This window comes from Procambarus clarkii, chromosome 89 (assembly GCF_040958095.1).
Source record: "Procambarus clarkii isolate CNS0578487 chromosome 89, FALCON_Pclarkii_2.0, whole genome shotgun sequence".
Classification (NCBI taxonomy): Eukaryota; Metazoa; Arthropoda; class Malacostraca; order Decapoda; family Cambaridae; genus Procambarus; species Procambarus clarkii.
Window position 1 is genome coordinate 7189835 of NC_091238.1, and position 14270 is coordinate 7204104.

Below are 14270 nucleotides of genomic sequence, written 5' to 3' on the forward strand. Positions count from 1 at the left end.
TTCATAAGCCAGAACCTATACAGTCCACCCGTTTTTCTCAACCTTTGCATTTTGCAAGGGTTGCACAACATTATCTGAATGCACACAAAATAGTTTTAAAAATAAGGTTTTGTCTTTCAATATAATTAAACACCATGCTCTGAGCATAGGGACAAGGTCCCCAAAACATAAGCCACTTTCTAAATGTCAGATGTTTATGGAAGGCCTCAAATACAAATTGGGAAACTGTATACCAGCAGGATTGTTAAATATTGCAAAGTGTTGTACCTAAAACATCGTGATGTGATGCACACCACCGGTTGATCAAATGACGTTATGCACAGTGCACGAGTTAATACCCCATCAGGCTCTCGTCAACCTTGTTACTGCACTATGGCAAGATTCTTTGCAAATGGTCTTATCAAGGATTTTTAGGGAAGGTAGACAGTAAGAAGTTTAACTCGGATCACCACTGAGCCACTGAGGAACTAGCTCTCTATTGGACAACAGAGTGAACAATATCTTTTACACCTTCAGTGACTACTACCACCTGGTATCAGCATTTGTATATAACTTTGTTATATATGTGTATATAACTTATATGTTAATATAACATATAACTTTGATTCTGAAATGATAGTTAGCAGAGCAATAATTTGCATTCCTTGTGTTTCTAATTATTACTTGCAGGGGAGGGGGGTGTTGAAGGCATTACTCTCTTATCAGATATTGAGCTGGTCCCTCAGTGGATTATAAAACCATTTGCAAAGATACTTGCCATAGTAAGGAACAAAGTTGCTGAAAGCTTGACGGGTGGACCATATGGGCCCTGGTACAGGCAGGATACAAGGAGCCTTACCTCAGAAAATTAAACATCTAAATAATCACGACTCACAGTGTCTATCAAATGGGACATCATCTTCAACAAATGGCTCAAAATCATTTCGGTGCTGTCTCATATAAGCGACTACATCTTGTCTATGCTTTTGGTGAGTATTTGGTGTACCATCTAGCTGGTCCCCAAGAGCTCGAAATAAGCAATTTCTGGAAAAAAAAACATATGCTGAATAAAATATTCAATCATAATGGCTCAAACCAATATTTTATGTTAAGCAGACGAGGAGTCACAATAACGTGGCTGAAATATGTTGACCAAACCACACACTAAAAAGTGAGGGGACGATGATGTTTTGATCCATCCTGGACCATTCTCAAGTGATTGTGAATGGTCCAGGACGACCATTCAATATGCAACTTCACAATTGACTTGAGAATGGTCCAGGATGGATCGAAATGTCGTCGTCCCTTCACTTTCTAGTGTGTGGTTTGGTCAACATTTTATGTTATGTTTTCCTTTTCATACCGAGGAAGCTAAAAGTAAAATCAGAATCTCCACAGAAAACATATTCACTTCACAGGTGGAACTCCGAGCTTACTGAGAACAGTAAAGCTTTCTTTTTTTTAGCAGGCCACTCTGATGCTCTCTTAGGCAATACCTGCTTGATGGGGTTCTGGGAGTTCTTCTATTCCCCAAGCCAAAGGCTTGACTTGTGAGAGCTTGGTACAACAGCCAGTTGCTTGGAAGTAGTGCTTACTACTAACTACTACTTACTACTACTAGTGCTAACATTAAGGTTATGCTTGCCGGTCGGGGAGCCAGTCGGCCGAGCGGACAGCACACTGGACTTGTGATCCTGCGGTCTTGGGTTCGATCCCAGGTGCCGGCGAGAAACAATGGGCAGAGTTTCTTTCACCCTATGCCCCTGTTACCTAGCAGTAAAATAGGTACCTGGGTGTTAGTCAGCTGTCACAGGCTGCTTCCTGGAGGGGGGGAGGCCTGGTCGAGGACCGGGCCGCGGGGACACTAAAGCCCCGAAATCATCTCAAGATAACCTCAAGATTGCCACATGACCTTAATGTTAGTTTTGCAACCCTTTTAAATGGCTGAGGAGCAACCTAACACACATCAGTCCACAGGAGTACTTGCAACTGTTAGATTTAGCTCTCAACCCTCTCTTGGATCAAGTTGTGTGCAACCAGAAGGCAGGCAAGTCACAGTCTCTCACCTTGGAGGTGCCTTGAAATAACTGTTGCATGTGCTTTTACAAACCCAAATTAAATTTATTTAACAAATTCTAATACAATACTGTATTTATATAAATTTCTGAAATTTTCTGCACTAAGTTGATATTTGATTTGAAAACACAAGAAATTTTTTTTTTTTTTAAATTTTAGCCAATAGAAACATTGGTGTGTGCAATCATGTGAAACACCACTTTCTCACCACAGATGAGAAAGTCAGATTAGTCCCAATACTTATTTCATTATGCCTCAGAAACTACAAACAAAGCTTACCCATCACCAGGAATTTCTCTGAGAGTGAGTCCCATAGCAACTAACTGCTGCTTTAATGACATAAAACTTGGGTCTTGTCCACCCTGGCTGGCACGAGCTTTTCTTGCAGCACGCTGTGCATTTTTGATGGCCCTTTCCTCACGCTTACGAGCCATCTGTTGGACAAGAATAGTGTATACATTAAAGATTCAATGTTTTTCAGGCTAATTAAACAATCTAAAAACAAACTTTTTTTACAATTATTGTTTACACTTTCCTATAAAAACATGACAACTGAAAAGGGACAAAATGTCTCAGATCAATTTCATTCAAAATAAGTTTTAGAAATTTATTACAAGGGGGGCCAAGAAGATTAACAAAGAGCTCCAACATAAAAGAAGTTTGTTATTCGGTAATAAAACAGACTGAAGTCTCCCTCCAGTAGAATAATTGGGACTACCTTATCGACTGGATGGAGTCTTCTGTTGTGCTACAATGCAATTTTTGGCTGTTGTTAGGTAGACAAGAGAAAATATTAAACAGAAAGAACACATTTTCAAACAAATTTTAACACCAAAATTGCATGGAAACTATAGACATTTAATATATAATAAAAACTATTGACTGAAAACAGTACCGAGTGCAATGAAATGCTTGTCAAAGCTGCAACAGTAGCTCTACTAAACCATAATACTGAATTCACCCAGTGAGTTGCTTGCATGTCATACTGAGTGACTTTCAGCATTACCAAGATATGCAACCTTCTAAAGTCTCCTGCATTCTAAGAGCAGGAAGCATAATGGAAGACACATCTCAATTCACCACAGATGAGAAACCACTTTCTATAATATTAAAGAATATCTCAAACCACTCACCACCCCTTCTAAACAATCCCTGGGACCTCTAGGGTAACCCTGCATCGTTCTGAAATTAATTAACTATCAAGTACCCACTACAGCCAACATTACAGGAGTTTTGAGTGTTCTCACAGTTTATCCTGGTTTTGTCTGATAGGGATGGAGTATGCTGCTCTGAGTGAGGCCTCCCTCCATTCGATATACAACACATTCAGAGTTCCTCAGGTAAGTCTAGTCTGTCTATCTGCATGGAATCACCAGCTGCACATGTACATGGTACTGTTCCTCAATCATAAGTTTGTTGTGAAGGTGCTGTGGGTCTATTGAAACCAGTAGGAGTAAATTAATCTGTTTCCACAAAGTCCAGATGCTTTTGGTGTTCTTTGGAAGCTAGAAAGCTTTGTGGGTCTTGTTATCTTGCTAGCTTTCTTGGTGCCAATTCTGACTTGGTTATCTAACACAGAGGATTAGCCCTCATTGATACAAAATTACCTTTCAGCTCTTCACCAATCATCATATGTTGAGTTTCAAATAGCATCTCTACAACTGCCTGCATGGGGAGGTAGTAATGCTTCACATCCAAAACTTCAGGGACTGTTCTCGTCGCCAGTAACAGAGAGTCTGGCGAGTTCTACAGCTTTATATTGCCCAGTCTCAGCCTTCTGCTCTCTGTTCTCTGTTCCTGTCCTCTTCCTCCTCCTCCTCCTTTTTCAAACATGCAGCTCATACCCAATACTATAGCCTCATATCGGGCTGCTTTCTTTAACCTAAGCCAAAGAGCTTACCCTAAGTGCATGACATGCACAAATAAGTGACATACATGTGATATACTTTGTTCCACATCAGGAGATGGACTGCAGAAACTAGTCATTTACTAGTTTGCAAATCATAAATATATATAAGAGACAAACAGTTCCACAGCATGAACAACAGATCCGAACCCAAACAAAGCTCCAGGAAAAACAGTCAAGCATGAGATGCATACAATGCCCTAGATAATCAACAACATGCAAGCCAAAGACAAGCAGCCTCTGAACTGGGACAAAAGGTGCACTACAACCCAAAAAGCATGCCACATAAATAAAGTTTTTGAACAGAAATAACAGAGGGATATATATCGCTGAGATAAGAAAGACACTGACACTATTAGCATTGAGACCGAGGCAAACACATGGAATGGGTAACTAGTCTGAAGCCCCAAATAAAGTTTTGGAAAAAACAGCCAGGCAGGAAGCCTGAATAATACCCTGGAGAAAATGGCAAGAGATATTCCAGAGACAACAAGGATGTCAAATGATGCCCAAAAACACAACACAACACACTGCAAGATATACTCTAAACATGGTGGAGAATACACAACACCCCAGGAGCAGAATCAGCACAAATAACAAAGATATCTTTCAATTAATTTTCAATCAGTTTCAGGGCCTGAAACACTCTTCCAAAATACAAGTGACCAAAGCAGCCTTTTGAACTGGGTAGGCAATACATTATGGTACAACTACCAAAGATAAGAGGTAGACCACCTCCGTGCTGCATAAGGCTGAATTTACACAGTAAACTGGCTTTCAAGCAGAAAATTAGGCACTAGGGCAGGTGTACATGCCTAACAGGGAGAAGAAAAGGCATGAGGAATTACAGAAATAATTAACTAATAACTTTACACCACTCACTCCACACACCCAGATAAATGGACAGGAATCTGACACCTACTGAAGTGAAAGAGCACCACAAACAGTCTCAAGTAGTATGTGTGTGGTGCTCTGTGCTCTGACAGTACTATGTTCTACCTGCATCACTTTCCTCAACAGGTCTTACTTTGGTGACCAAGCCTGATGCACTACCTAAAACACAAAAACACTTGAAAGGAGTCCACCTATCAAAAGGCATCTAAAAACCATACAGAATGCAACTTCAGTGGTTACAGATCTTCACCAACAGCTTCAGGGAAGAGAACCCTAAACTAAAACCAAAGTAGATTAAAGCAGCCCAAAACATGCAAGGTGACTAACAAGCATATTTTGGGAAGTGTTCAGCAAACACTTTCACACACACACACTTATTGGAAATACAAAGCACTGCTAGACACCGAATTAAAACTGGCCTCTGCAGGACACTAGACGGAAGAAGAAATTAGTCATTTCTTCGTTTTCTGGTGTGTGATTTGGTCATCACATCTTCAGCCACGTTCTTGGGACTCATCATCTGCTAGTCAGGTCAGGTTAGCACCAGGCAAGAAAGGGAGAGGGTAACCTCACTGGAGCCCTGGATGGCTGACATTGGCATCTTGTCATGGTGGGATAGTCATTGAGGTGGAGTGTTGGTTGTCCCAAGTATTTAGAGATTGCTTTTTACTGCACATTTATCTAGCATGTTTTGAGCTTTTATGACTTTTTGGCTTTCAGGGCAATTTTCCTTAGTAGTCAGTTGATCTCTGATCACTACCTATATGAGTAGGCAAGATTCTGGTCCTTGCTTCAGATACCTGGCCAAAACTGCCACAGGTATCTGGCAGCTTGGTTTTAGACCTGAACTCCTTCCAATGCTGAAGCTCTGGGAAGTTACTGGGGGGGCTGCCTAAAAAAAAAAAAAAAAAAAAAAAAAAAAAAAAAAAAAAAAAAAAAAAAAAAAAACCAACCTTCATGGAGAGAAGTGGATAAAACAACAGTACAGTATTTCTACTGCTCAGAATCAATATGCTGCTAAACTAGGACTGCTCAAGTCACATTAAGAGTGCATAAAACTTACAATAGTGCTTTGTGGGGTGAGTGTGCAGCCCAGTTCCCTTCCCACAGTGCCTCTCAGTGAGACTTCACGTGTAGTGAGCTTTCGAACTTGTGCTTCTACGCATGCGCCAATATTTGAACTGAAATTCAAATTGTAAAATTGAGTCAATCAATGAATGAAGCTTTAACTAAGCAAAGTTAACCTGTTCTAACCTAATGCCACTTAACCAAGTTATGGTGGATTTGACTGGACCAAATGTGGGTAGATTGGGCAACCTTAAGCACAGTAATAGACATTCCTCAGGATGTAATGCAACTCCACCTGTAAGTGACCTGGCACTAAGGTACCCAAATGAAGAATAAATATTAATTACAACAATTATTATTATAATAATAAAATTAATGAATAATTATTGCTCCTCCAATAATTATCTCTTCCTCTGCTGGGTTATGAAGGAAGCCGGACTCGGGTGAATGGGGGCTATGACAATCTCTGTCTGGAACCCGTAGGTGCAGGGCTCAGACATCCACCTCCTGGGGCTCGTGTGGCCCAAGCTCTGCCTCAGGAGACTGGGGTCGTTCCTGCCCTTGCTGGGGTGGTTCTTTTCCAGCTCCCACCACAGCAGTCTCTGGGTTTGTTGTCCCTGTGCCTTCTTTTACCAACTTCGAGGTAAACTTCAGAGCTGGAGCCCCTAGGACAGTACGTTGTTGAATCAACTACATAATGACAGTTCCTGCGACGGCGCTGGAACCAATCGTATTGGCATTTGCCTTTCCATTGGAGAATTTCTGCGCTGTGGATAAGGGGGACCTGCTGCATGGGTGACAGCTTCTCCCCCGTATCATCCTACCCTGTCTTTGCGCCATGAGTAGGTCACTCCAGACCGACAACCAGAGCACAACTCCATAGTCTCCCGAGACTGATGGATGCCTACTACTACTACCCAAATGAAGATGAATATTACAAAACACTAAAAGATATTCTTCTTAAAGCTTTCAAGAACACAATGACAACCCACAATGGATCAACACGAGATTAAAGGCTTTACTTGGAGAAAATAAAATACCCTGTATGTAAAACTAAGGCCACTAAGCCTACTAATAGGCGTCAAAACGTCAAAAGTCATTTACTCCTATACCTTCCTGTGTACAACAAAAAAGTGAACCTACCAATCAGGTCCTGTGACCCCTCTTTACACTACTGATTCTCCTCAGATTCTAATAGGTTATGTTTAGTTTGCAATTTACTTATACTGTATGGACAATATATTCAAATTTGGCTTGTTCCTTCCACAGATTTTTTCCTCCAGCTGTAGAGTTATCACTGTGAGTTCATAAGCATTGTTATCACTACAAGTCCATAAGCTCTACTGGGCTACACCCTGATATTTAGAAATACTAATCCACCAGTAATCTGTTTATCAGCACTTGATAATTTATATTCCCACTGGTAATTGGTTTTTAAAATAACTATTGGGCACTGAACTTCATAAATCATTGCCAATTGATTACCTGTTGATGATTTTGAAATTTACCCCCTGCAGCTCTCCCCAGTGAATGTCTGATCTGTGAGAGCTTGTCTTCATTGTCTGAAGGCTCTCATACTGTCACAAAAATACAGTAGCTATCGTGCCCTGCACCAGGTACTACATATCTCTGTTAAGTACTGTAACAAAAGTGCTATTGTACATTATTCATAAACATCACATACATGTACATCACTATCCTCTGCAGTTTTGCCATTAATTTAGTATACTATGGCTTTTAAGTCACTATACCAACAATACTGTGATCTGCCTTACAGCCATGCACTGTTTTATCACCAATAATAAACTCTGGGTCTTGCAAATCACTCCCTCAGTGAATATTAAACAAATATTGTGCAATAAACTTCATAATTCACTGTCCCTTATTATTTTATCATTAATTATGGGCACTGTGTCACTGTTACTCACCACTACTATTTAGTGGGTCACCTCACAAATTTTAGTTGTCACTAATATCAATTGTTTATTGTTATTCATTAAAAATGTTCATTGAACACCACTCACTCACTTTCATCGTCCTTCATGTACTACAGTTCTCAGTAATCTTATCAGGTTCTTCACAACATCACTAACACTACATATTGGTAGCTAGAACAGTTAGAGTAACACACACTGCCTCACTGCTTTCAAAAACTATTAAAAATTTCCTGTCTTGAAGTGACCAACTGCCAGCCCTTAGCACTTCTGTGCTTGTCAATAGTGTACTGGAGGTCTATTATCCAAAGGCCACGTCCCACATGATGGCACTTCCGAAGCCTGCCAAACAAAGCTTATGAACCAGACTGCTGAAGCCAATTGCCGATCCTAGTAGGAATACAGATGCTGCCATACATAACTAAACTGGCAAACTGATACTGGAGCCTCGGCTTACATACTTTAAGGGGTCCCATTATCATTGCTTACATGTTATCATCACTTCTGTGTCACTACCGCTGCTCATACTGTGATTACCCAAGAGCCTTCAGACCTTAACTGATCTGTGCTGACTCCTCTCAACCTAAATTAAATATACATTTCTGCAACAAATTTCTTGAATATTACTTATTTCCAATGATCTGCTAGTCAAAGTTATTGGTTCAAACCATATTGTCCACCTGTTCAGCACTAACTGATTATAAATTAAAGGAGAAATGAGAAATAAACAGGCTCATCATGTTACACTTAAGAGATTCCCCCATATGGATTATGCAGTACAGTTTAGGCAACTCTATTATAGAATGGATATAAATTCTTTAGTTAATGCCAGGAATTAGAAAGATCAACTTACTTTCTAGATAGAGGTAGCATAAAAGTTGATATGAATGAAGTCTACAAATGGATGAAAGGGTTTAATAAATGAATATAAATAGGGAGAAAAAAATACCAATTAAAATCAAACTTAAACAAATAAATTCAAGTTTGATAGGTTTAAATTTAGAAAATAAATACGGTAGGCAAACACTGCCTCTGGAATAGGGTTGCAGATCTATGGCACAAATTACCAAGTAATATCACAAACAATTCAATGGAAAGGTTTAAACATCATTTAGGCATATACAGTATACTAGTGGAAGTGGAACTGCCAATAGGTCTCCTACAGATTCTTTTAGTCTTATGTTCTTAGGCCTAAAATCAAAAGCAAAGATAGCCAAACCTAAAGTAAGAGTCACCAGTCACTGGAATACCAGTTACTAATTGGAAAGTTGCAGCCAGTACAACAACAAAATTCCCATTCTCTTCATTACAAGTTGTTTGTTAGGCAAACTATGGTATGTTAGTAAGAGTTAAATTAGACTAAGATGGGTTAGGTTAGCACGAGTTAGAAAGTAAACTCACTATGTGGCACTGGTACTAATACCAGTGATTAAGCTGCCCTAGATCCTTTATGGCAGTATATGAAGTACAGGGTATAATTTTCAGTGGCAATGCATGCTGAATACTGTATTTCACAGATGCTCTGCAAAGAGATAACATAATTAATCATTACAGTTTCTGAATAGTATCTCAGCAAATAATGCATTGGTATAATATTGAATTCCTATTGTATGGCAGATGATCATGTTGTATGCAACCTGTTGATAAGAACCACACATGTCTGGGTCATCCAATAAGGTCATCGTACTCTTAGACATCACTTTTGTTAGACTTACCATTGAAACGTTTTCACAAAATATATTGAGACAAAGAATACAAGTTTTAATGCCCAAGCCCAATGTGTGACTGTTCATGTTAGCAGTGCAATGACTAATCCTTCTCACATCCTGGAGAAGGATTAGTCATTGGCAAGGGGGGACCGCAATAAGCAGAACAGTCTTCCTGTACCCAACAATGGAAACCAATATGCACAGTAGACTAAGCTAGAACTGTAAAGATTCTATTGATTCCATTCTAACAGACCAAATAATTCATCAATGCTGTAAATTACTTAACTAAATAAATATTTGGGACCCAGTCCTTGAGCCCATTATGTGCCTCTGTAACCTTTCCACCTATGCTCACAGGACAAATACAGGGTACATAATAAATTATCTAAATCTATATGAGGTAATTAAAAACTTATAAATAATCTTGGCATTATTTAAACAAACATTACCATGTCTAACAATTAATAATATAATAATCCATAATTTCATAAAAAAAAGCTACAGTAATTCAAATTCTCCTCGTTACTGTATAAAGAAATAAATCACTTCAAAAGAATTGGATAATTTCCAGGCAACATTTTACTGAAGATGCTTTGTCAACTTGGGAAATATTTTATCTCAACCAGGAATATGACTATTTACTAGGTATATGCTCTATAGTCTATGACTAAGGACATACAATTTGAGGTTATGTAATGTGCATAAAAAATATGACTGGCCTGTGTTACCTATCGTACGTTACGGCTCGTGATCCTACAGCAGCCAAACTTTAATAAGTCTAGGGATACGACACAACTGCTGTTCTCAATAGCGAATCACCAGTATAACCCCTTGATAAGTAATGAGCACATATATAACAATCTTCGTTTAGGACTGAAGAATAGATGAATAAATTATATACATATATATTCAAGACAGTATAATATAAAAACACAGAGGGTAAAGTTAACTTATAGAATATGATTGTATAGTCATGTCACAATATATATAATAGTAATTATGGCAACAAATGAATAATAACAGACTTATCTCCCACTTGTTACTCCTCCTGGTCCAGTATCAGCTACTGAACTCTCGCTCTGTCGCCACCCACATTCTCACCTCCCGTCTGCCTCATCCCAGGATGAGGGATGGAAACTAAGGACTTTTTAATATTATAAACTAATTGAACAACCACTTGTTCTCAAAACACATAAGACTGCAAGTTACATATAATAGTTGCTTACAAAATATATAAGTATAATGACACCTGTTTAATTACAGTATATAAAACAATTCTTAACTAAATAAAAGTGACATCTGGAATTCTCAAACTGAACAGGTCCAGCTTTCCCGTATCAATCAAGTAATAGACGTGTGCAGAGACAACCGCTCTCCTGTCCACTGACGCTGCCAAACCACACGACAATTTACCCAAAACACAATATGTGTACATATACATGCAATGATAAAATAAAATAATATTTATTTTAAATTTATATACGTATTCTGCTAGGAGTACGTAACACTTCCACCTCCAAGAAAAAAAATGCAATAGATTGAAGATCAATGGCATTTTTTCAAAGTAAAATGTATGACACTTGAGATTTATGGTATTAATTACACCAAACATGTATAAGTAATAAGAACACATTTCTGGACAAAAATGAAAACACTCCAAATATAGTCTTACAGGAAACTCAGAAATTTCAGTCTTATGACTATGTTCAACATATGTGTCACTGGAGTATGCAAATTTATCTCTCCAAGGTACTATCTCATTTATTTCACTTTGTTTTATATCATATTTCACACTCCTATCTACAACAGTATGAATAGAATTGTCAATAAAGGTAGCTGCTTTCACACAGTTATCATGGCAATTTTGCTTTTCATATGTTTCTACTATTTCTCCAAGATCAGTTTCATTTTTCCATTTGATTCCTTTTCCACATGGTGAATTTTCCCAAGACAGCCTCGATTTTCCATTACTCCCCTTTTCTGGAGCTGAACTGCTTAAGTGAAGCAGGCTGTATGTTGAGTTGAGTTGGGACTTCTCCTGGGTATGCTCTGACACAGACATCTGCTCATCACTCTTGATCCTCTGTGGAACACATACTCTCGCCCAATGGATACTAAAATTAGAGAAAGTAGCATTAAACCTCACAATTATGCATAAGACTTTCCCATTCATAGAACCTTCCGAAACACAAGACACCGACTTATCAAACCTTTGACCTTCCAACCAAGAAATACAACCCAAGACAAGTGCAAAGACTACCTGATCGAACTGACTCAGATGATCCATAAGGAACACAGAAATCAATTGCCTCATAACTCTGTCATAACGATCAGTGAAAGAAAACAGGCATATGCCTAGGCACCATATCTCAATCATAACTCTCAAGACAAGTTCACACCCTCTGATGGTGAACTTGAACACAACACACACGTTCATCAACCGTCTAGTCTTCCAAGAGACTAAATAAAACATGCCGAAAACTTTACAACCCTCACCATCACTTCCCAAGTGATTTACGTCTGATGACAACCAATCATCCAAGAGGTTTAAGGGTCTTAACATCTTGAAGATGAACAGCAGATTACCTGGAAAACGCCCAAGGACAATCTGAAACCCTTCACAATGATTAACACTAGGTAGGATAACCTTATCCTCCAACTTGAATTGCACACCTGGAGCCTCAAACATCTGCTCCCCAGTATGATTTAATCTTTCACCCACAATATGACTCTGAAAGTCAACTCCAATATGACTCTGAAAGTCATCACCACACTTAAGTGGAACATACACTTTTAACACTCGTGCATCAAAATTAACTGGATCTGAATATAGAGACACTGCTCTAGCATAACTCACCACTTCCTCAGAACTGGATGCACAACCTACTTGAGTAAACTCTCTCTGCTCCACCACAAGGCTTGACAAAGATGTCCCACAGTCCATTACTTCACAAGAAAATGGCTCCTGCAGAATAAAAGTAGATTTCAACATCCTACACACACTCTGACTCAATGTACACAATGAGAAATACTTCCTCCATATAGAATAAGAATCACAACTCCGCAACTTAGATCCAAATGCTACTTTACCACTCTTAATGATTTTACCAAAATTTCCTCCCATGACTTCTGGAGCTGCTTGGAGTACTGTCTGCTCACAATCAACAATATCACTACCAAGCTGGGTCACATCCTCACAGACAACTGAAGAGGGAGGCTCAATGGGTCTCCATCTACTCAACAGAAGCTGATCCTCTGGCTGCTTTCCCACACTCTCCAAAACTGGATCTACAGTACAGACTGTCTCCTTGCTTCTCTCTGAAATCTTAGGGTCAGTTCTACTCAAAGCACATAAATGAAGGGAATCTGAAGCGAGCGGGCAAGTAACAGGTAGTTTGACCTCCACCCCTATTATATCACCTTGACTAGGGTGAGGCGGGGCCTCTACAACGGACTTACTCTCGACAACTGATTCTAAACTTGGAGTGAGCGGGAACACTTCTGCCAACCCGACATCTTGTCCTAAACCATTCACTTGGCTGGAATACAGAGTCGTGGCTTTTAAGTTTCTCTCAACTCCTGGCACAACGTTCGTAGTGAGCGGGCAAGACAATGGTACATGGACATCCTTTCCCAATTTATTGGAATAAAGCAGAGTCATAGTATCAAGCTTACTCTCAACAACTAAATCGGCCACACAGGAATCTGGAACAACCACATCCCACTTCTCCACTGAAGGGGTACTGGTTACTGGAACAAATGCTTGAGTAACAACATCAGAACTGACAACTGGATTTATATTAGTACTGACATCAGCACAGGTAGAATGGACAAAACCATCTTCTACAACAGGTTCATTCATAGAACTAACTTCAGCACAGGCAGAATAAACATGGTCTGCAACTGGCTGTTTACACAAACGGGGATCAATCTCACCCACAACATGATTTATGGCCACATCATTACCCAATATAACATCCACACCTGGGATGGGCAACTGTGTACTAACACCCACAGTGCATAAACGTGGTGTAATGGTGGATCTGAAATTAATGTCTATTAGAGGTACAGTTTTACATCCTGCAACACTCTGAAGAACAACAAACTTTCCAGTATCTCTCTTTTCAACATCAGAAAGAATACTGGATGAAATTATGGTTTGGGAAGCACCTGTATCACGAAGAATAACCACTGGCTTCCACTTCCCATTAATACACAAAACTTCACCTGAAGACATATATGGTGAATACTGTTTCACCCAATTGGGGTTTACAGTTACATGTTTATTAGTAAGTTTATTTTGCACACCTCTGCAATAAATGAGACCAGTTGGTCGTAACTCAGGGTGCAATATAAAACATGAATGAATTCCATGGCCTTTTCTCTTACAATGGGAACAGGACCTTACAGTGGACACACTGGTAGAAACAACTGTAGGTTTAGAAATAACCTTATTATTATTTGACATTCCTGACAATGAAGTAGCAGGGTTAGGTTTTGTAAGAGGAGAGCTCATGGGAGTAACTGGAGTACTAGGACTGGATGGATTCTGATAAGGAGTTCGGTGAGCATGATAATTTATTCTACGACTAGACTTAGGTGAAGTGGCCGTAAACGGGGCCTTAGTCAACAACTCATGCTCATCCGCGAGCTTTGACAGCTCATCAATATCTGTTACATTCTTTTGTTCTGCCATAAAAGTAG

General features: G+C 39.3%; 1 protein-coding gene across 8 annotated transcripts in view; it reads right to left on the reverse strand.

Annotated features, from left to right (window-relative positions):
• LOC123773458 (OTU domain-containing protein 3) overlaps positions 1–14270 on the reverse strand; it is a 43209-nt gene that overhangs the window by 18348 nt on the left and 10591 nt on the right. For 4 of the 8 annotated variants that reach the window (XM_069317882.1, XM_069317881.1, XM_045767251.2 and 1 more), the window contains exons 2-5: positions 9259–9379; positions 5919–6036; positions 2335–2489; positions 875–1023 (exon numbers count right to left, since the gene is read on the reverse strand). In XM_069317882.1, coding sequence (XP_069173983.1) covers positions 875–1023; positions 2335–2489 — 304 coding nt within the window. In that variant the 5' untranslated portion in view covers positions 5919–6036; positions 9259–9379. The remainder of the gene's footprint in view (positions 1–874; positions 1024–2334; positions 2490–5918; positions 6037–9258; positions 9380–14270) is intronic. The other 4 variants (XM_069317885.1, XM_045767252.2, XM_069317883.1 and 1 more) reach the window with 2 other exon arrangements.